The 22,640-nt window shown below is 50.3% G+C and overlaps 3 protein-coding genes across 4 annotated transcripts in view; all 3 read left to right on the top strand.

The window, feature by feature from the left end:
• Positions 1 to 16,894, top strand: part of LOC121086877 — a 503,078-nt gene extending 486,184 nt beyond the window's left edge. The window contains exons 8-9 of one of the 2 annotated variants that reach the window (XM_040591286.1): positions 15,879 to 15,943; positions 15,974 to 16,894. In XM_040591286.1, coding sequence (XP_040447220.1) covers positions 15,879 to 15,943; positions 15,974 to 16,521 — 613 coding nt within the window. In that variant the 3' untranslated portion in view covers positions 16,522 to 16,894. Of the gene's footprint in view, positions 1 to 15,878; positions 15,944 to 15,970 lie in introns of both variants that reach the window. The other variant, XM_040591287.1, reaches the window with a different exon arrangement.
• LOC121086882 (DNA-directed RNA polymerase II subunit RPB1-like) overlaps positions 1 to 22,640 on the top strand; it is a 527,323-nt gene that overhangs the window by 494,457 nt on the left and 10,226 nt on the right. The window lies entirely within an intron of this gene.
• LOC121086932 (translation initiation factor IF-2-like) overlaps positions 1 to 22,640 on the top strand; it is a 533,674-nt gene that overhangs the window by 508,040 nt on the left and 2,994 nt on the right. The window lies entirely within an intron of this gene.

Genomic DNA, 22,640 nt, shown 5'->3' with positions numbered 1-22,640 from the left:
GAGGCCTGCTATACGCTGCTTCTCTGGCATCATGCATTAAGGTTTTCTGGCACACACAGAAGCAGAGAAGCCTGATGTACAGCACACTTGACAAATTATGATCCTGGCACAACCTCTAATGATTTGGTACGTTCTCATCTTCAAGTGAATCTGCTGTTGCATACATCCCCGCTCCTGAAGTCACCATACTGGATGATATCATGCCTTAGTACAGCACAAGGGTTCCAGGGTTATCTACCTGCGTATTCACTCCTTCAACAATAAACACTTAAGACGATGATGAGGTTTTAAGCTGTTAACAAATACACGGTTAATTTGCTTTTTTAAAAAACCGAGTTCGAAGTGCTATTTTTTTTCAGTTACCACGTGCTTGTATTTTAAAATCACTAAAGCGGTGAAAGTAAAGAAAATGACACTGTAATTGTGGAACCGTGGACCTTTCCCATACCACCGGCAAAGCAGGACTCCACCGAAGCTGCCTCCCACAGCCAAGGGCCGAGGCTCCCGCCTGCAAACAGCTTTCACCACACGATGGCGCTCCAGGGTTTCAAACGCCACCACCAACCAGTTCCGCGCAGATTTACACCGACACCGCAGTCCCACCCTCGGCACCGGCGTCCAGACTCCCACGGGCTCCTTCAGTCAGCGAATTCCTGCCATCTTCTCCAGCCACACCTGGCGTACCTGCACTCAAGCACCCCACATGACTACAGGCAGACTTACAAACTCAAGTTTATTCAGTCTGTCAGGGTGTTTTTTTTCTTGTTTGACTGGTGGGGATTGGAGGGCAGGGGGAAGGGAGCAGCATGATTGATGTAAACTTAATTATCCTTTGTATTGCTTCCCCTCACTTCACCCAACTAGCCCTGCGCTGTCAGTCATCACACGCTACAGGCATACCTCATCACCTCCTTCCTAAAGAGGCTCAGTAAAATTACAGTTACTGACATGTAAGTTTCAGTATAAATTAAAATTTTTTCCTCTTCTATATTCAGTTTTGGCTTGTACCTTCCTTTGTATTAACCAAGTGCCTATCTTGCTGGAGCCTTGCTCCTCATTTGTGCCCAGGAGAAGCGACAGTAGTACAATTTAAACAGGCTCTAGCACCCTGAAGTATACTTTCCATGGCTTTCTTGAGCTACCTACCTGTAACTTTAAAACCTCTGAAATTATCCTAAACTGCATAGGAAAAAAAGTCTCAATAATTTCCATGTTCTCATTTAGCAGCACATAAGTACTCTTAAGCTATTCTCCAACCTGTGAAAGAGAAAAAAAAATAACTCAAATGACAGTTATGATTTTTAGTCATTACTCCTCTGAAGGAACATCTATTTGCGGATATAACAAAAGTTCCATTTCCTCTCAGTGTGGTCCTAAAAGAAAATGCTTTATCCTCCCAGTTATCTTGTCCACTTTGCAGCACAGAAGAAACCACGTAAAGCTGAACTGAGTTTCCAGAATGAATAGTTCCTACACAAACTGTGCTTTACTGACACATACTATATGCAGTGTGGAGACATACAGATATATTAACTTGAGGTATACAATGCTGTAGCATCCTTCTGTGTAAAATCATTTGGCAACTGTAAATTTGTAAGCAACTTGTTATCTGAAAAGGCTATTTTACTCCAGTGGTTACACATTCAGCTTTAAACATTCAGCAGATAAAATTAAGTGTAACAGGTCAAAGCTGTAAGTTAAAAAACTTTGTGAAGACGAAGACTAAACAGATTAGAGAGCTTCTGTGGTTTTAGTTCTTGTTTGTTTGGGTTTGTTTTTTTTACTTTGTGCCAAGCAAATTCACCTGCACTGAAAACGTGTTGCTTGAGAAAGCAAAAATTCTTTCATCAGAATGCAATGCTTGCCAGCTGAAGTCCGGATGACTTTTATGAGTCCCCTGCTTATGCCCCAAAACTTAAAATTTAGTACTTCTACTCAGAAATGCTTGTCCATTTAGCAGCAGTATACCACAGTTAAATGTAAATCACACCAGAACACTTGTTTGAACTGGCAAATTTTACAAAGAGAAAAGGAGTACAAGCAGTTTCAGCGCACACTATACAAACGCATAGAAGTGCTTTAACTCTAAGCACAAGCAGTACCAATGTACACACACCTAGACAGGGCTATGTGTCCACTACAGTATTTCTTGGAATTTTTCATACAATAGCGTAAGACTACTGACTGTCACCAATAATGTATTTATCTAATGTCTCAATTAGGGAATGCCTTTTTTTTTTTAACAAAATCTGTATTCCGTTTACATTTAATTGCTTTAATACAAAGAATTCCGGTTTAAAGTAATTATAACATGGAATATTACTGTTTTGCCACATTTTCAGTTAGTATATTTGATTTTAACTTATTTTGCTAACTATGTAGTTACAGATGGAATATAAATATCCAGAAACCACAGCCTGAAAGAAATTAGAAGTCACTACTGCCCACTCACACACTGAATAAAGCACATCTCCTATGGAAAAGTATGTGATCGTAATTAATAATTTCTAGTATGAACAAAGTATCAAAGTAATACAAATCATAGCATCTTCCTGTACACATACTCAAATTTACAATGTTAGTATTAAACTATCTGCATCTCAGTGGTGCATGTGTTGCAATGCTGTACAATGCTGGCAAAAACCTCAGTGAATTTAGATAGTGTGTCGTACTAAGGAAAATGACTGTACTAAAACGTACCAGATTGGCACAAATTCTTTTTGAATAAACATCCGGCAGTATACTGGCAGAAGAAACATATGTAGGAGCACACTTCAGTTTAGCTACAACTTCAAATGATACGAAGGCCTTGGTGCACTTCTTAAAAGCAAATCATCTTGGTTATTTGTTCCTTCTTCAAACAGGAATGCAGGTTTACTTATAAATATATGAATGTGTATTCGCTAGATTTGTGTCTCTTAGGACATGCAAGTAGTAAGCAGGCTAACTTTTTCTGCATTAAGTTCGCATGTTAATATAATAACTACACAAATTCAGCAAATAATTAAATTAGTGCACAAGAACATTTTCAACAATGCCATGTTACATTATTAACTGGCAATATAATTAAACATCTACTGCCCCTTGTAAGTCCTGGGAACCTTTCACTACTTTTTTTCCCGCTACTAACAACAGATGAAAATACAGAAATTTATCAAACGGAAAGTGAAATAAGGATACGCTTTGTTAGTAGTAGTAGAAAAACAAAGCAAGCGATTTGATGTTTTATCTAAGTTTCCTTTTTCTAAATCTCCAGTCTTATTGTGCAAAGCAACTTCCTAGCATGACCTGCATGAACTGAGGTTCCATTGAAGATATAAAATGTACAACTTGGTGACAAGCTCAGTGAAAAAAATACAATCAACTGTTTCACATCAAAAATATCGTAATACAGCTATTTATTAAGCCCCTCTTCATGAGGCTAGCTATTATAGGGCAAAACTGCTATTAAATCTGTTATTGCACGTTGACTACACTGGAAAGACTACAGCAAGTTTGAACAACCACGGTAAATAACTCCTTGGGTAAATTCAGGCTGTTTAACACCTGAGTGGTGCTGTGAACAGAACATGTCCAATCTGACAGCAGGAGCCACACCAGTAAATCACTGCTCTGGTGAAGCCCCCTGGCAAGTAGGGATGCTTACCCCCTTGAAGAATTAGGAAGAGGATACCCTGTTTCTTGAATATTGCTTAATTAAGTTAAAGAATTATTATTGCTTTTGAAGGGACAGATTCATTTTCTCAAAAATGCTGTCATGGATTAATGTGACCCGTTGTTATGATTAGGCATCGTTCTGTAAGATTTCTATGTACATTTTTAATGGAAGTAATTTTTCCATGCCAGTTAAGGCTTGCCTTAGTCAGAAAACTGGCTGTGGAAAGTTGTATAATTAAAGAAGAGCACAGACTATGCAGAGATGACAAATCTATAAATGAGGATTATCATAACCTTGAACATCAGGTTGAGTTTCCACTCCTACAAGAAATAACTCATAGAAATAGAATGATTGAGTGATGTCTTTCTCTAAAACTAACTGTGCTCACCAGATGAAAGTCACTGTCAGCATGTTAGCGCCGATCAGGGACTGCTGCTGCACCGTGCTAAGGGCAACACTGAAACGTCATGCAAGTGTTTAGTTACAATCAGTACAGCCTACGCTGACAAGCGCTGAAGTTTAGTTTTGTGCCATCCCGTCCCTCGGCCTGCTGTTTATTTGCCAAAGGAAGCAAATTTCATAAGGCATCGTCTTCGGCTCCTGCCCCTCCTCGGGTGTGCATTTAAACCCTCTCACGCCGGACCGTGCGCCGCCTGCCCATCTAGTTCCCAGGCCCTCCCACCTTCCCGCTGCTGCTCACAGCCCTGCCCGCCCCGCCACAAGCCCCTCGGGCCGCCGCTCCCCTCCGCAGGCCAGAGCTGCGCCGTGCCCGGGCCGCGGGCAGGGCCGGGGGGCTCCCCCCTGCGGCCAAGGTCTCCCCTGCCCACACACTTGATAGCGGAAGTGACGTACCCAGGCGCTGACGGCATCCGCGGCCTATCCCCGGCGGGCGGCGGGGCCAACCCACCACTCACGAGCGCCCGGAGGCGGCACTTCCAGGCCTTCAAGTTAGTCTGGAGGAGAGAGGGGGAGGAAAAAGCGGGGGGGGGGGCGGGGGGAGGGGAGGTAAGGCCTCAATGAGAAAAATAACAATAAATGGAGACCCCAGCAGCGCCGGGCGGCAAGGAGGCCTCATCCGCCAGCGGCAACTGTGGCCCTGCCTCCCACCAGGGCAGGCGGCCGCCGCCGCCGCCCGGGCGGCTACCCGCGCCGAGGATAGCCCTCAGCCCACGGGGCGGCGGCGGCGAGCGGAGGGGCCGGACTTAGGCCCCACGCCCGCCCGCGGCGAGGGGAGGGCCGGACCCATCCGTCCCACCCGCCGCGCCGCCCTACCCGTGCCCCAAGCCCTGCGTCCGGGCCCCACCAGCGGTTCCCCACACGCTACCCTAGGCTTGCCGCTCGCCAGGTGGGCGATGGCGGCGCTCCGCAGGGTCCGTGCCCGCCACCGCCGCCCTGTTACCTGCCGCAGGGTGACCCGGAGCCGCGCCGAGACCCGGATGGAGTCGCGGCCGCTCCTGCCGCCTATCGCCGCGCGGCACCACGGGAAGGCGCAACGCGCCCCGCGCCGCCCGCTCCATTGGCCGATGGGCGCCAAGCCCCGCCCCCTGGAGCCTCCGGGCGGAGGGGCAAGTCGTCCATCATTCCTTGCCTCTTACGCCCATTGGCTTTGGGCCGTGTGGCACCGCCCCCGCCTGGCCCTCTCTCTTCTCACTGGATAGTGGGCAAGCGAGCCTCGCCCCCCCTCCGCCATTTATTTCAGGCGTTTGCGTAGGCAGCCCTAAAATGGCGCCCCCGGTGGCAGCGGCCTTGCTGCTGGTGTAGCTGATGGAGTTGAGCAGGGCGCGGGCCCTCCCGTCCCCCGCTGTACTCTGCCTTGGAGGCGCCTTTCAGCGCCGGCATAGCAGCTGTCAGAAGGCCCGCGGCCTCGTTCCTTCCCCTCAGGAAGGAGACTGCTCGCGCCGGGTGGCCTCGTGTTGCTAGCTCGACGTGTGTGTTCTCCAGCCTGCGGACACTCTGGTGTTAGCACTCTTAGAGCCAGCGGTGGCTCGGGTTTCCAGGACAGCCGCTAGCCCTGGTTCTGGTGAGCACCCTTACCGGACTTGGACTTTGGATCCCCTTTGGCTATTGCCATGTTGTTTCTTCATAAGCTGCTTAGGTTGGAAATCAGTTCAGAGGTTTGAGATTGGTGATGATGACTACATCTTTCCACATAGTGACCATCCAGACTCACACGGTGCCAAGTAGTACCCCACCAGGTAAATCACGAACGCCAGCTGCAGCCAGAATAGGTTAACCAGCGTGGCCAACTGCAGCGTCTTTAGCAAGCTTTCATGAGGGGTTGAGGAGTGAAATTTTCAGGCAAATGCAGTGTTATGTACCAGAGGTTTCTGTGCAGTGTTCTTGTGCACTTCTCTGCATTGCAAGAGTGGGTTTTCTTCTTGGCACTGACAGCTTTTGTTCTCACATACTTCTGTAATCTACTTAAGGAGATGGTTGAAGGAGCAACATGATGAGTTTTAATTGCTTTGCTGATGGCGTTCTCTGATAAGTGATAGTCTTGTGTAATTGGGCAGTAACCACTGAGGCGCCTTCTCTTCCTTCATCTTTATGTGCAATACCAGTGGCTCTTGGAAGTTGAGTTTGTACTGTTCGTTGCTGGACAGAAGTCTCTTTTCTACTAGCCACCCTTGTAAGTGATTCCTGTTTGGAAGGTACCAGCTTTTGCAGTTGGGTGAAAGAAGTCTCCAGCTCGCTGTTACGTCCTATTGTGAATTCTGTGTTTTGGCAAAGCTTGTGTCTCTGCCTCTGCATTTGGATTTTACCCTGTTCTACTTCAGAAGCAATCTGACCTGGAATTGTTGTGTTAGTGTGTTGTTACTTGATCAAAATACCTTTTCTGCTTATATATCTGATTGATTTTTTTTTTTTTCATGTTTTGGGGACACACGGTGGCTATAAGGCACATCAAGGTATTTCAGAGGAGGGGTGTCCTTCAGGTTTTTAGGGTGTCTGCAATATTAGAGTCATCAGGACTACTACAAGCTCAGGGAGGGAAACGCGTGTTTAAAAACAAACTTCAAACAGATCTGTTTTTGGTCTCAGTTCCCACAAGATAGTTGGGATAGAGATACCTTAAAATGTGTGAATGCACAGAGGATTCTTTGTAAGTAAGCTTTTCTGTGTTCTGAGGAATTTTAGAAGTAAGGCAACTTTTGTGACTTCGTAATGATTTTGTAAAAATTAGTGTGTGAATGAATCAGCTCTTATGTGGTGCTGTCTTCACAAATGATGCTTTTTGTCACAAATGCAAGAAGGGAATATGGAGCTTTGTTTTTGGTGATCAGAGCAATGAACAGATTAAAACAGTGACCTGATAGCTGTTTGGATAATGCAGATGTTTTGCAGGTCAAACAAACTAAATCATGATGCCTCAACAGCTAAAAGGTGAACCCAAATGCAGTTTTCATTCTTGTGAAGGTGAAACTTTGTCAAATACATTTGGCCAGCTGCTAAATTAGTTTTTAATCTTGACTTTCAAGTGTAATTTGACTCATTTTCTGACAAATCGGTTGGACTCAACGATGTTAAATGTCTCTTCCAATCTGATCGCTTCTATGAATACAGATGTTACAGCCTGTGTTAGCGTGAGAAACTTTTTTTCGGGTGTCCACCAGTACAACTACCACATGCTTTTGGTAGCTCCTGCGCTTCCTCTGTAGGTCACAAGATGGGGTAGGAATACCCAGAAGGATGACTGTCCAAGTACATCTAGCAGTGAAATACCATCTTACTGTTGTTTTTGTTGCTTAGGCACTGTAATACTTCTTGCTAGCACAAAGACAGTACTGTCTGTCTACTTCTACTACGGGATAGCGGTAGTAATAATAAATATTAAGTAGTGGTTATTAAGTGTTATTTTTCAGGAGTTGTATTAGGAAAGGTTGTAAGAGGTATATGTAAATTCAAGTATGCATAATTAGTAATTTACTGGTTGTGCTTGCTATAGTGGATATTTCTGGAGGGCCGGATTTGCCAGAGGAGCGTACTGCTGTAATAAGTCCCAGCTATCAGGTAAGTGAGGAGGCATACAGAAGCATTTTTCAGAAATGAAGGACACATTTATTTTCAAAGCAGGAAATACTGAATGATGGTGTTCTTTTGGGCTTGCACTTTGCCTGATGCATGCTGATTCATTGATGGCCTTTGCTCATTATACCCGTAATTGGGAAGTGACATTGGTTTTCACTTAGAGAAGTAAACGGTTGCACAGGGTATCCAGTCAGGCACCAGATAGTCGTTGACATGACAAATTTTTCTTCAGAAAGTGAATTGTTGTATCAGTTTTTGCTGATCTTAAGTCTTGTATTCTAACAAGAAATGTCAGCCCATCTATTTTACTGGAACACATGTAGTTGTAGATTAGCAGGCCATTTTCAGTAGCACTGATTATTTTAAAAGGAGATCATGGTACACTGAAACCGTATGTCCTGAAATAGTATCCGGAAGAGTCTTGCAAAATAGTTCCAAATAGCTCACCTTGCTCTCATATTTCTTTAGGGCAGATGGGAATTGGAGATTCTGAATCTTCTTCGTCATCTGAGAGCAGATCACAGTATAAAAAAAAATGTTGAAAAGAAACAGGGTGGGCAAATGCAGTTGGTATCAGTGCAGAAGAAAATAGTTCAGATGTATAAACCACTTATTATGATAAATCTATCAACTTAAGTTCTTTGAAAAAGGGGTAATGTAGAAAGCATGAGTTCTGACCTGAACTGGTGTATGTGGTAAATAGGCAGTACACTGGCTGCTGTGCATTTCCTCATACCCATACTTGAGCTTTGGTTGCACCAAGTGTAAAAGACCAGAAATGACAGTGAAGTTATTCTGAGCATTTGACTTGCTGAGCATTGCTTGACTACAGCAGCAAGTGATTATAAGCTGTAATGTTACAAGCCATGTGTCATAACACAACGTTCATTACAAACAGCAGCTGAACAGTATCTTAAGGCAGCACCTTGGCAAGATCTAAGTGATAAGCAAGAGGTAAAGGTGATAAAATTTGTGGTTGGTCCCAGTTCTGTTCATTTGGCCCAACAGTGAAAATACCAGTACTTGTGCCTTTAAAAATTATACAAGATTAGAAGATAGTCAAAACAGTTAAAGATGAAAAAAGTGTGAGAAGACTTGGCAACATTGGGACTGGAGGGTGTGTCTCAGCCTGGTGAATATGGAAGCGCATGGTCACATAGCGCTGGGACTGGTAAAACAGAAATTCCTGTTTTCTGTTTGCTTCTGCATTTTCCATTCTCTAGTAATGTACAAATAACATAATGTACAAATGAAGCTTTTCTCACAATTAGGGCATTCATATTCCTCCACCATTTCGATGTGAATCCTGTAATGAAAAAAAAAAAAAATTAACTTATGTTGTACCCTCTTTTCACAGAGACTTCTAATAGAAAATCATCATGAAGTCTATGGGGAACTTAAGCTTTTTGCACTTATTTCAGTTAAGATGACTTGAAGGTGGTCAGTGGGCTCAAAAGGAATGAGGGGAAGAAGGATGGACACATACACACATACCTTTGTAACCAGGCTAAAAGGATCAAATGGAGTTTGGTATGAGCACTGTCTCCCGTTTATTGCATTAAGCATGTGCAACAAGACAAGTTGAGAACAGATTTGATGGTGGCCCCTCCAGGACCCTGCTGAACAGGAATGACCCTTGGGCCCCCTGAACTTGGCCTGCGCTGCCCTGCAGCAGAGGAGCCATACCAGCACCCTCCAGGTCCCTGCCGAACAGGAACAGCCCCTGCACCCCCTGAACATGGCCTGTGCTGCCCTTCAGTGGAGGAGCCAGACGAGTGCTCTCCAGTATCCGCTGAATGGGAATGGCTCTCATGCTCCCTGAGCCCATCCCCAACCGCCCTGCTGCAGAGGAGCCAGACCAGAAACTTCTAGTACTCCCCAAATGGTAATGGCTCCCGCACCCACCCACCCCACCCCCGAACATGGCCTGCACTGCCATTCAGCAGAGGAGCCAGATCAGCACCCTTCACTCCGCTGCTGAAGTTCCACACAGCCGCCAAACTTGGCCCACGCTGCCCTGCAGGAGAGAAGCCCACCAGCACCCTCCAGCCATACACCGAATAGGAACAGCTGCCATGTTCCCTGAGCATGGCCCCTGCTGGTCTTCAGCAGAGAAGCCAGATCAGTGCATTTCAGCCCCTCATTGAAAGGAAATGGCCCACGCGCTCTCTGAGCCTGTCTCTGGCTACCCTGCAGCAAAGGACACAGACCAGCACCCTCCAGGACCCTGCCAAAAGGAATGAACCCCACGTTCCCAGAGCCTGACTCCACCTACCCTACAGCAGAATAGCCAGACCAGCACGCTCCAGCCCGAGACTTAACAGCAACACTCCCTGCACCTCCCAAGCGTATTTCTGGCCCGTGCGTAGCACAGGAAACAGTCCAGAACTCTCCAGCCCCTGACCAAAAAGCAACGGCCCTCACACCACCACAAGCCCTTGCCCAGCTGCCCTGCAGCGCAGGAGACAGCCCAGCAGCCTTAAGCCCCAGGACCAAACACACCTGCTTAGCAGAGCGTCCACCAGCCCCAGCACCAACCACAGAGGCCGCCAAGCCCTCCAAGACCGCTGCTCCAGTCACACAGCAGGGGCTGAAGGCAGCCACACCAGGGTAGGAGTTGGGGGCGCACTGACAGAGCCCCAGCCGACAGCTTCGGGGCTCAGCCGCTGCCCGCCAAAGACAGTGTGACACAGAGCTGTCACACAAGTGTCCAGGGGGTACCAACAGCAAACCAAGTGAGGCACCAGCACCGGCTGGGCTCCACGACTGGGCGCAGCCGTGGATGCCCACTATGTCGGCAGGCAGGAGCTGGGCACAGGCTCGTGGGGAAAGCCCCAATGGAGGCACTACGCGCTCTGCTCCACAGCTCAGCACGTATCAACACATCCTTGACTGCCAGCCTGCTGCAAACAGGTCATTAGCCTAAGGGGCAGGTCCTGCCCCTTTCTCCTACAACGCAAGGCACCCTCTGATGCCATCCGGGCTGCTCCTGAAGTGATTTAAAGAGCTGGGAGAACAGGAAGCGTGGTCAGGTCTCCTTCTTGATACAGTTCTCCTGCGTCGCCTGCAGAGAAGCCTCATGGCAAGTGGTGACTAGCGGTAGATGACAGAGCCCTGAGCACTGCCGCTGAACAGCGCCCTGCGGCTGCTCCCGGTCCGAGTGGTAGAGTCCCTTGTGTCAACGAAGAAGCCCTGCCAGGAGTGGTGGCGGTAGCTGGGAAGGATAGGTGGTGTTGGCTCCCCGTGTCGGGGACAGATAGGGAGAGGTCTCCTTTCACCAGGCGGGGACTGCCGTTTACATGGACCGCCTGACCACAGTGTTTTCAACATTGTCCTGCCATTGCTCCTGCTCCACCAGATGCAGAGCTGGAAGCATCAACATTAGCGCAGAGGTCGCTGTGATGCTGTAACTGTGTGTTCCAGTCCAGGACAGCCCGAGCCGGGGAGTTTTGATGTTATACCCAGAGCGAGATAAAGAAGCAAATGAGGTCAAATGCTGCCAATCAAGGAAGTTTATAGGATCAAAGTGCTGACAAGCAAATAGCGATAGTAAAGGGAAGGAAGGCTAGAAGAGGAGGAAACCTAGCAAGCAGTCGGGATAGAGTTGCAAGAGATAGTCACCACCAGGGATCCAGCAGCGTCCTGTTGGTCTGTAGTTTCCCTGTCCGTCGGTGGTGGTTTCAGCTGGGATAGACTTAAGTTTCTTCTTAGTAGTTAGTACAGTGCGGTGGTTTGGCTCTGATGTGAGAACAATGTTGATAGCACACTGATGTTTTTAGTTGTTGCTGCGTGATGTTTATACTAAGTCAAGGACTTTTTGGTTTCTTGGGCCCTGCCAGTGGGAGGGCTGAGGGGACACAGCCAGCACAGCTGACCCAAGCTAGCCAAAGAGGTATTCCATACCATATGACATCATGCTGAGTATATAAACTGGGGAAAGAAGAAGGAAGGAGGGGACATTTGGCATTATGGTGTTTGTCTTCCCAAGTAACTGTTACGCGTGATGGAGCCCTGATTTCCTGCAAATGGTCAAACACCTGCCTGCCCATGGGAAGTAGTGAATGAATTCCGTGCTTTGTTTTGTTTGCGTGCAGAGCTTTTGCTTTACCTATTAAATTGTTCTTATCTCAACCCCTGAGTTTTACATTCCTTTCTGATTCTTCTCCCCATCCCTCTTGGTGAGGGGGAGTGAGCAAGCGGCTGTGTGGCACTTGCTTCCAACCAGTGTTAAACCACGGCATGGTCTCTCGATGGTGCCCATTACTGTTTGATTGCACAGTCTTTTATAGGGTATTTGGGGAGCCTCTTTCCCCAGGCAATGGCACGAACGGCACTTCCACACGTGCTCCCTGTCTCGGTACGCTGGTTTTGAGGGGCACACATCACGGCTGTGTGGTCCTTTGCCATGGACTGCACATGTCTTGGTGCAGGAGCGGTCTGCAAACTAGGACCATGCATGGCAATCAGTTAGCTGAGGGGAATGTGCTCGAGCTTGTCTAGACAGCAATTAACATGATGAGGCATGTTTGCAGAGCACAGGGGAGTGGGAGACGGATGGCGCCAAGGATGGCGCCAAGGAAAGGTAACACCTTGTTGTTAATTGATGGTAGTTAGCCACCAGTCAGGGATTGCCTAGGATGCAAGGCTTAGCTTCAAGAACCAATCTATTTAAAACGCGCAGCTTCTGAAAGTGTATAAAAACGCATGCTTCTGTATAATAAATTGACATTTGCTTGCATCAAGCTGCGTCCCGTCTCTTCATTCGCCGCATCTTGGCAGGTTGAGGTGGTCGTTCGTGTCTGGACATGTCCCCCAGAACAACGTGGCTGTTCCTTGACCCCAGCTGATGTCTGGTTTCGGGTGGCTGTTGCTTCTTGTGTCGTTTGCAACTGCCGAGTTCGGTTAAATTGCCAGGTAGCCTTTCACCAAGCTCAGCAGGAACGTGAACAAGCTTTGAGACAGTCAGCTCACAATATAGTCTCCCACATCATGAGGAACGGTGTGAAAGTCAGCGTCGCTGCAGCACGGCTCAGATCCATCCCATCCTGCTGTGCAGGCTACAACATCCCCAGACATGCATCTAAAACCTCTGGCTGCTGAGTCTCACGGCTAAGGCAGAGTGAAAGACGGGATCATGGAATCTCTGGGGTTGGAAGGGACCTTTACAGGTCACTGAGTCCAAACCCCTGCAATGAGCAGAGCCATCTTTAAGGGGATCACTTTGCTCAGCTGAGCCTGAATGTTTCCAGGGATGGGGCATCCACCACCTCTCTGGGCAACCTGTTACAGTGTTTCGCCACCCTCAGCATAACAAAACACCGGCTGTCCTTGTATCTAGTCTCAATTTTCCCTCTTCTAGCTTCAAACCATTGCCCCTTCTCCCTAGGGCTGCAGGCCCTGCTCAAATCTCTGTCCTCGTCTCACTGATAAGCGCCCATTAAGTATTGGAAGACCAGAATCAGGTCTCCCCAGAGCCTTCTCTTCGCCAGGCTGAACAACCCCACCTCTCTCTGCCTTTTTTCAGAGCAGAGGAGTTCCATCCCTTCGATCTTTTTGGTGGCTTCTTTTGATGCAGCCCAGGACACGGTTGGCTTTCTGGCCTGCGAGCGCACATTGCTGGTTCATGCCCAGCTGTTCTTCCACCAGTACCCCCAAGTCCTTCCTGGCAGGGCGGCTCTCAGTGGTACCGGGCGTTGCCCTGAGCCTGGTACAGGACCTTGCACCTGGCTTTCTTGAGCCTCATGAGGTTCACATGGGCCGCTTCTCCAGCTTGTCCAGGTCCCTCTGGACAGCAGCCCATCGCTCAGGCGCATCAGCTGCACCACTCAGCTTGGTGTCATCTGCAAACTTGCTGAGGGTGCAATCGACCTGTGTGCCAGTCCTTGGACGGAGCTGCCCGACGGGGCGTGCTCCCCAGCCTGGGAGGGCAGCTGCCCCGGCTGTGCTCCAGCGGCTCTCCCCCTGAGCACCGTTGCCATGCAGCCCGGGCTGGCCGTGAGGTCACAGTGGGGCTGTGAGGTGACAGTGGGGCTGTGAGGTCACGGAGCTCCACGGCGATGCACCAGCTACAAGTACCCATGCCTCAGCCCCCAGCCGCAACTGCACCAGATGCAGCAGCAGCGGTGACAGCAGCACAGGATCATGTGGCTGAAGGGAGCCATGGCCCTCATTCAGCACTGCCTCCTCCTCCTCCTCCTCCTGGAGGCCCTACCTGCCAGGGCTGCACCTTGGCAAGAGCAGGAAGCAGGTAAGCGCTCGGCACACTTGCGACCTTTCACGGGCCAGCGGGCTCCTCTCCCCGAGAAGCGTGGATGTGGCTTTTCCCTCGAGCGCTTTAGCGAGGGCTTCCCCTGCGTGTGTGAGAGCTGTGCGGGTACGAAAGCCCCCAGGGGCCTTATGTTGGCCCACGCGCTCCCTGAGGGGTCTTGTTCATGGCATGGCTTGAAGAGCGTGTTAGAGAGCTGCCAGGTGCCGGCCAAGAGGTCACCAGGCCCCTCTGCAGCGCTGGCAATCTCCCCTGGGTCTGGCTCCCACGCTGTTACCTGAGCCCCGTCCAGTGCCTGCGGTTCACTAAGGCACAAGCGGATCCCAACAGGCAACGGAAACATTTCTCCTCTGTGCTTGCTTCTAGGCGAGATGACTCTCCACAATTATCCAGCTGCCGGGCGGGAACATGGTTTTGAGGACTTAAGGCATCCTGGAAGTAAGCTCTTAATGTCTCTTGCCTTGAAAGAAGAAACAGTGCCAATGTGGCAAGACCTTATGGCCTGCAATTTCCTGGTCCCCCAGCAGGTCAGGCGTGGCTGTTGCTTGGAGTAGGAACCAGGCGCAGGCTCCTCCCCCAGTGCCCACTCTGGCAAGTCACAGCAGCAGCCAAAGCTGAAAGTGTTTGGGGTTCCAGGCATCAGGACCATGTTCCGCAGATATGGGAAATGTGCCAAATGTCCCTCCCGCCCTAGCTGCATCCCCGAGCTTGCTGTGACCGCCGAGAGGCACAGGAGCAGCACAGAGCGGGATCCCTCCCTGAGCCGAGGTCCACAGCGATGCCCTGACTCCCAGACTAGGCAGAGGCTTAGGGGGAACCTCCCCCTCCAACTGTGTCCTCTGTGCCTGAGACTCGCTGAGGCTTAACCTGCCCTCTCTGCTTTTGGCAGTGCCGTCAAAGCCTGGAGAAGACCACCACAGCAAGATAAATCAGGCTTATGAACCGGGCTCAGGTACGGAGCAGTCTTGCTGGGGTCCCCAAGTGGGAGACACATCCTGAAACCTGGGAGGTGCTGCAGGCGGTGCCTGTGCTGGAGAAAAGGCACTAGGGGGAGGGCAAGGCTTCAGTGCCACTTGAGAAGGCCTGACTCTGTCCCCTCGGGATGTGGGAACTGTCTCACGGGGAGGGAGAGCTGGGGTGGCACTGCCTGCTGCAGGGACGGTTCCTGCCCGTGTCACTCAAAGGGTCAAGCAGCTGCGCCCCCCCTGTGCTCCCCTTCTGGCCTTCTGGGTTTGGTTGGGTGGGACACCCTGCCCCAAAGGGTGGGAACGTGCCTCCAGGCACCAGTACTGGGGGGAAACAGAGAATGCCCTGGCCGGATCAATCGTGCTGCACGCTTACCAGTGGCGCGCAGGACGGGCTAACGTTCCTAATTGCTCCTGCAGATGATCTCATCAAGAGACCCACAGAGCTTTACAATCCCCTGAGCCCCCCAACTGTTTCCAGACCCAGAGATCCTGGAAAGTTGTACACTATAGCTGCAGTAGCAGCTGTCGTTTTTCTGCAAGTTGCAGTTGCGTTGGGCTATGTCGTGGTCTGGTGGCGAAGGAAGGAGAAAGCGTGAGTACATTTCCCTCCCTCCTCTTCCTCTGATGGCTGCTCAGAGCCACGAAGCATTTCTAGTCAGGCTGCTGCGGAGTGGCAGCCTGGTGGCTGCCCAAAAGCAAGGGCAGGACGAGAAAGAGCGGGGCAAGAGATTGCCCCAGCCAGGGAGGCGCCCAGTAGCGCTGGCTGATGGCCACCGAACCTGCCCTGAGGAGTCCCCCTGCTCGGGGCTGCCATGCGGTGCGGGTGTCCACGTCGGCCAAGGCGTGCCAGCGGCTCTGCCCGTGCTGGGGAGCCTTGCCAGCTCTGGGCCGTGCTGTGGGGGACAGTCCGTGCGCCCCCTCTGCAGCTGAGCGCCTCAGCGGCCTCCTCTCTCCACAGGCCCGGCGCTGGAGCTTCAGCTGACCAGCTGGAAAAAGGCAGCTGCCCCTCACGCCCGGACAGCCCGAGTAGCTCCCCTTTGCACCCCGACTGCCAGTACAGCTGCCCATGGTGCTCGGACAGCCAGTGCAGCTGCCACTCATGCCCCGACAGCCCGATCAGCTGCCCCTCGTACCTGGACAGCCAGAGCAGCGGCCCCTCACGCCCGGACAGCCAGTGCAGCGGCCCCTCACGCCCGGACAGCCAGAGCAGCTGCCCCTCACGCCCGGACAGCTGGACACAACAGGAGCCTCTCCCATCTGGAAGAGCAGAGAACCAGGCCTCCCCACGGCCCCCATGCTGTCTGAGCCCATCCCCAGCCAGTGTGCAGCAGAGCAGACAGAGCAGCGCTGTTCAGCCCATGACGGACGAGCATCACCCCCTGCGCCTCCCAACCCCATTTCTGGCCCCCAGGCAGCAGAAGAAAGAGCCCAGGACTCTCCAGCACCCGACCAAAACGCAACGGCCCCGACGCCCACCAAGCCCTCACCCAGCTGCCCTGGAGCGCAGGAGACAGTCCAGCAGCCTCGAGTCCCAGGACCAACCCCAGTCGCCCTCACACCCCCCGAGCAGATTACCGTCCACCCTGCAGCAGCAAGACTAGGACAGTGTCCAACGGCCCCAGCACCAACCACAGAGGCCCCCCAAGCCCTCCGAGACCGCTGCTGCAGCCGCACAGCAGGGGCTGAAGGCAGCCACACCAGGGTAGGAGTTAGGGGTGCACTGACAGAGCCCCAGCCGACAGCTTTGGGGCTCAGCCGCTGCCCGCCAAAGACAGTGTGACACAGAGCTGTCACACAAGTGTCCAGGGGGTACCAACAGCAAACCAAGCGAGGCACCAGCACCGGCTGGGCTCCACGCCTGGGCACAGGCTCGTGGGGAAAGCCCCAATGGCAGCACTACGCGCTCTGCTCCACAGCTCATCCCTGACTGCCAGCCTGCTGCAAACAGGTCATTAGCCTGAGGGGCTAGCTCTGATGCCATTCGGGCTGCTCCTGAATTGATTAAAGAGCTGGGAGAACAGGAAGCATGGTCAGGTCTCCTTCTTGATACAGTTCTCCCGTGTCGCCTGCAGAGAAGCCTCATGGCAAGTGGTGACTAGCGGTAGATGACAGAGCCCTGAGCACCGCCGCTGAACAGCGCCCTGCGGCTGCTCCCGGTCCGAGTGGTAGAGTCCCTTGTGTCAACGAAGAAGCCCTGCCAGGAGTGGTGGCAGTAGCTGGGAAGGATAGGTGGTGTTGGCTCCCCGTGTCGGGGACAGATAGGGAGAGGTCTCCTTTCACCAGGCGGGGACTGCCGTTTACATGGACCGCCTGACCACAGTGTTTTCAACATTGTCCTGCCATTGCTCCTGCTCCACCGGCTGCAGAGCTGGAAGCATCAACATTAGCGCAGAGGTCGCTGTGATGCTGTAACTGTGTGTTCCAGTCCAGGACAGCCCGAGCCGGGGAGTTTTGATGTTATACCCAGAGCGAGATAAAGAAGCAAATGAGGTCAAATGCTGCCAATCAAGGAAGTTTATAGGATCAAAGTGCTGACAAGCAAATAGCGATAGTAAAGGGAAGGAAGGCTAGAAGAGGAGGAAACCTAGCAAGCAGTCGGGATAGAGTCGCAAGAGATAGTCACCACCAGGGATCCAGCAGCGTCCTGTTGGTCTGTAGTTTCCCTGTCCGTCGGTGGTGGTTTCAGCTGGGATAGACTTAAGTTTCTTCTTAGTAGTTAGTACAGTGCGGTGGTTTGGCTCTGATGTGAGAACAATGTTGATAGCACACTGATGTTTTTAGTTGTTGCTGCGTGATGTTTATACTAAGTCAAGGACTTTTTGGTTTCTTGGGCCCTGCCAATGAGAGGGCTGAGGGGACACAGCCAGCACAGCTGACCCAAGCTAGCCAAAGAGGTATTCCATACCATATGACATCATGCTGAGTATATAAACTGGGGAAAGAAGAAGGAAGGAGGGGACATTTGGCATTATGGTGTTTGTCTTCCCAAGTAACTGTTATGCGTGATGGAGCCCTGATTTCCTGCAAATGGTCAAACACCTGCCTGCCCATGGGAAGTAGTGAATGAATTCCGTGCTTTGTTTTGTTTGCGTGCAGAGCTTTTGCTTTACCTATTAAATTGTTCTTATCTCAACCCCTGAGTTTTACATTCCTTTCTGATTCTTCTCCCCATCCCTCTTGGTGAGGGGGAGTGAGCAAGCGGCTGTGTGGCACTTGCTTCCAACCAGTGTTAAACCACGGCATGGTCTCTCGATGGTGCCCATTACTGTTTGATTGCACAGTCTTTTATAGGGTATTTGGGGAGCCTCTTTCCCCAGGCAATGGCACGAACGGCACTTCCACACGTGCTCCCTGTCTCGGTACGCTGGTTTTGAGGGGCACACATCACGGCTGTGTGGTCCTTTGCCATGGACTGCACATGTCTTGGTGCAGGAGCGGTCTGCAAACTAGGACCATGCATGGCAATCAGTTAGCTGAGGGGAATGTGCTCGAGCTTGTCTAGACAGCAATTAACATGATGAGGCATGTTTGCAGAGCACAGGGGAGTGGGAGACGGATGGCGCCAAGGATGGCGCCAAGGAAAGGTAACACCTTGTTGTTAATTGATGGTAGTTAGCCACCAGTCAGGGATTGCCTAGGATGCAAGGCTTAGCTTCAAGAACCAATCTATTTAAAACGCGCAGCTTCTGAAAGTGTATAAAAACGCATGCTTCTGTATAATAAATTGACATTTGCTTGCATCAAGCTGCGTCCCGTCTCTTCATTCGCCGCATCTTGGCAGGTTGAGGTGGTCGTTCGTGTCTGGACATGTCCCCCAGAACAACGTGGCTGTTCCTTGACCCCAGCTGATGTCTGGTTTCGGGTGGCTGTTGCTTCTTGTGTCGTTTGCAACTGCCGAGTTCGGTTAAATTGCCAGGTAGCCTTTCACCAAGCTCAGCAGGAACGTGAACAAGCTTTGAGACAGTCAGCTCACAATATAGTCTCCCACATCATGAGGAACGGTGTGAAAGCCAGCGTCGCTGCAGCACGGCTCAGATCCATCCCATCCTGCTGTGCAGGCTACAACATCCCCAGACATGCATCTAAAACCTCTGGCTGCCGAGTCTCATGGCTAAGGCAGAGTGAAAGACGGGATCATGGAATCTCTGGGGTTGGAAGGGACCTTTACAGGACACTGAGTCCAACCCCCCTGCAATGAGCAGAGCCATCTTTAAGGGGATCACTTTGCTCAGCTGAGCCTGAATGTTTCCAGGGATGATGTCACGACGGAGGGAAGACACAGTCACTCAATATGAGTGATCAGCAGACTTCATTTATTGTGCCTTAGAGTCACCTTTTATGCCTTGCTATAATTAGCTCATACATATTACAAAAGTTAAGCTCATTATTGGTTAGTTGCCTAAATACGAAGCCCGCCCTTAGTTTCTCTTCTGTAGTTATCGGTTCCCACCTGCAACATTCTTTTCCCACCGCAATCTTCCTGTTACTGTGTAACAAGAACAGCCAAAGACAGTGTATTTTTGCTTTACTTAGATAAGCTGAGAGCGATGTGCATTTTTGTCCAGCCAGCTGGACTATGTCTATGTGAACTTTTTGAGCTAGCCAGTTATCCACAATTCCCCCGTTTTTATTTTGGGCGACATAGGCTTGGTTGACTATTTTCAATAACAGCGTTTTAACACAGGAAAATACACAGCTAAGCACTACTAAAACTATTACAATAATGATCAAAAATAATAATCCTGTTTGCAATGAGATTGTATCTTTGCTGTCAAAAGTTCGAGTTTTTCACGCATGGTCCCCTGTATGTGGGATCAGAACAGATGTTGAATAGGTTCCAGAACAGGGTCTATCGCAAGGTGCAGGTGAAGCAGCGTTTTCGCGTCGAGCTCCTCCAGCGTGCTCTACAGCAGGTTTTACCCAACGGCTGGGAACCCAAATAGTGCCTGAATCGGTAGAAATACAGACATAACCACGCCCCACATAATTCACCTCCACAGGACCTACCCATTGTCCTGTTTTTGCATCCTTATACAGTACTTTCATGTGTGGTGGCCTGGGGGGTTCTGAGCTAGCGTGGTGCCTTATTATAGGCGGCTCATTACTGTCCCCAAACACACACAAATGATTAAGCACAAAAAGGGCCTTCTCTACCCTTTCTCTTACATCCTGAATCTCTTTGAACTTTTCTATATAACGTTTTAGCGTCCCGTTAGCCCGCTCTACGATTGCTTGTCCAGTTGGAGAATGAGGGATTGCAGTAACATGTTTAATATTCCACATTTGCATAAAGCGTTTAAGTAATCCGCTACCATATGCAGGACCGTTATCAGTTTTAATAGTAATAGGCACCCCTAAAACAGCAAAGCAACTAGTTAAATGCCGGCCCACATCCCGGACCTTTTCCCCGGGCTGTGGTGTGGCCCATAACATATGGCTATAGGTGTCTATAGTAACATGCACATATTTCAGTCGACCGAATGCAGGAACATGAGTAACATCCATCTGCCAAACATCATTAGACTTTAGTCCTCACAGGTTGACCCCGCAACCGAGCCCTAAGCCTGAGTTACGGTAACTACATATAGGGCAAGCCTTCACAATGGCCCGAGCCTCCTCCATAGAGAGTTTGTAGGCTCGTGCCAGCCCCTTCGCGTTTTGATGGAAGATCGAATGGGCTTCTCGGGCTCATTGACAGACGCAAATGACCTTGTTGATACTGCTCTTTAACCAGTTCATGCGCCTGTTCTAGACTTTTCCTTTTTAACGGCCACTGCTCTATCCACACTGTCTTCCATCGGAGTGGGATTGGGAAAGTCTAAGCGATGGCCGCTCCTAGAAAGGGAGGTCTGAAGTGAGGACCATCCCCATTTGGGCCAAGATATCACGGCCTACCAAAGCATGCACCCCCTCAGGCAGTGGAATAATCGAGACACAACAATTTATAACTTTGTCAGCTATAGTCCATCGTAGAAGGGGGGATTTGCAAGCGAGGGTCAATCCTCCTACTCCTGCAACTGTGGCATTGGTCGTACAGGTTGGCCAATGCGCCAGCCATTTGTGTGCACTGATTATAGAGACATCGGCGCCAGTATCCAACAGCGCAGTAATCGAGAGTGTCTGGTCTCCATACTGCACTGTGACCGATCGCCGTGGTTGTTGACGCAAGCCAATAGTCAATAAAGCCATTTGTCCCGTAGACCCAAAGTTACCTTGTCCTTGAGGTTGTTCTTGCAATGGTTGGAGGGTGCCTGCAAGATGCGGTAGTGGAATCAACTGGGCTATCTTGGTCCCTTTAGGTATAAAGAGTGGGGGAAACAGCATCTGAGCCATAATATGAATTTCTCCTTGAAAGTCCTTATCAATCAGTCCCACCAAAACATTGAGTCCCAACATGGTGGCTGATGAACGCCCCATGAGTAATGCTCCAACAGCTTGTCCACCTATACAAATCGGTCCTTGTATGCCAGTAGCAAGTTTTGTAGGCTTTGAGTCCAATAGGCTACAATCTACTGTTGTTGCCGGGTTCAAGCCGAGGCTTCCGCTGGTTGCGGGTCGGAGAGGAAAGGATTTTGTGCTGCTGGGCAAGCAGCCGCTTTTTGTGTCGGCGCGGGGCAGCTCTTCCCGCTGGGTCGCCCGTTTCCCGATCGACAACAAGCAGCTTCGTTGTGAGTGTCTGAGCTGCAGTTTCGACACCATACAGAGTTGACATTGCAGTCCCATCTCACGTGTCCAGTGACACCACAATGGAAGCACCGTAGATGAGATGGGCCACGGGCATTTGATCGCCCAGCAAAGGCTTGCAAAGGAGTAAGGGCTGCCAAGACCTGACTTTGGGTAGCCTGCGCCTGCTCTTTTAAAGCACTCCCTAGTTCTTTTATTGACTCGACTAACATAGCCTGGGGCCTGACCGGCACTTGTGCCATTCTTTCCAAAGCTTCTTCTATGGTTCGTGTCCCTGGTAGCGTAGCTAGGATGTTACGTGTGGCTGGGTTACAATTCTGTATGGCACACTGCTTTAAAATGGAGCCTTTGAGATAGTCTTGCACCCCAGCCGCCTGCATGGCGTTTGCTACCCGATCGATAAATAACCCAAATGGCTCCTCTCTTCCCTGCTTGATTCCCATATATGAAGGGATTCCCCCAGGTTCCTTTATACAGTCAAGCGCTAGTCTAGCTAGCCTCATCGCTTTCCATCCCATCGCCTTATCCGGTCCCATCAGTGCCTGAGCTTCGGTTCGAAAATAGGGTCCTAAACCCATCAGCTCCTGTAGAGTAACCCCATGCAGTGGGTCCCCTGGCTGTCTAACCACTGCTATCGATTCCTGACAAGCAGCCTGCCAATGAGCGTTAAACAGAAGCTGCTGATGTTGGCTCAAGATTAACTTCATTATACTGTGTATGTCACTCGGGAGTAAGATATTAGTTCCCCAAATATAATCTAACATTTGCCTGGTGGGTTCCCCTTTCAAACCTGACTCACTCACCATAGCCCGTAGCTGAGTTAATTTCCAATCTAAGTTAGTGATAGAAACCGTGATATTCCCCTGCGCATCTGGCTGTGAATACGTGACTGGGAAAGCCTCATGCACGATTCCTGCAGCAAAATCGTGTTCACCCTCAAGCATAGCGCTGTCTGCTATCTGCTTCCAGACCTTTTGCCTATTTTGGGCAACCTGAAGGCATTCTGCAAAAGGATTCGTACGTTCCCTACTCTCTA

The sequence above is a fragment of the Falco naumanni genome, chromosome 4 (assembly GCF_017639655.2).
Source record: "Falco naumanni isolate bFalNau1 chromosome 4, bFalNau1.pat, whole genome shotgun sequence".
Taxonomy (NCBI): domain Eukaryota; kingdom Metazoa; phylum Chordata; class Aves; order Falconiformes; family Falconidae; genus Falco; species Falco naumanni.
Note: the sequence above shows the minus strand (reverse complement) of the source record. Positions and strands in the feature narration are given on the sequence as shown.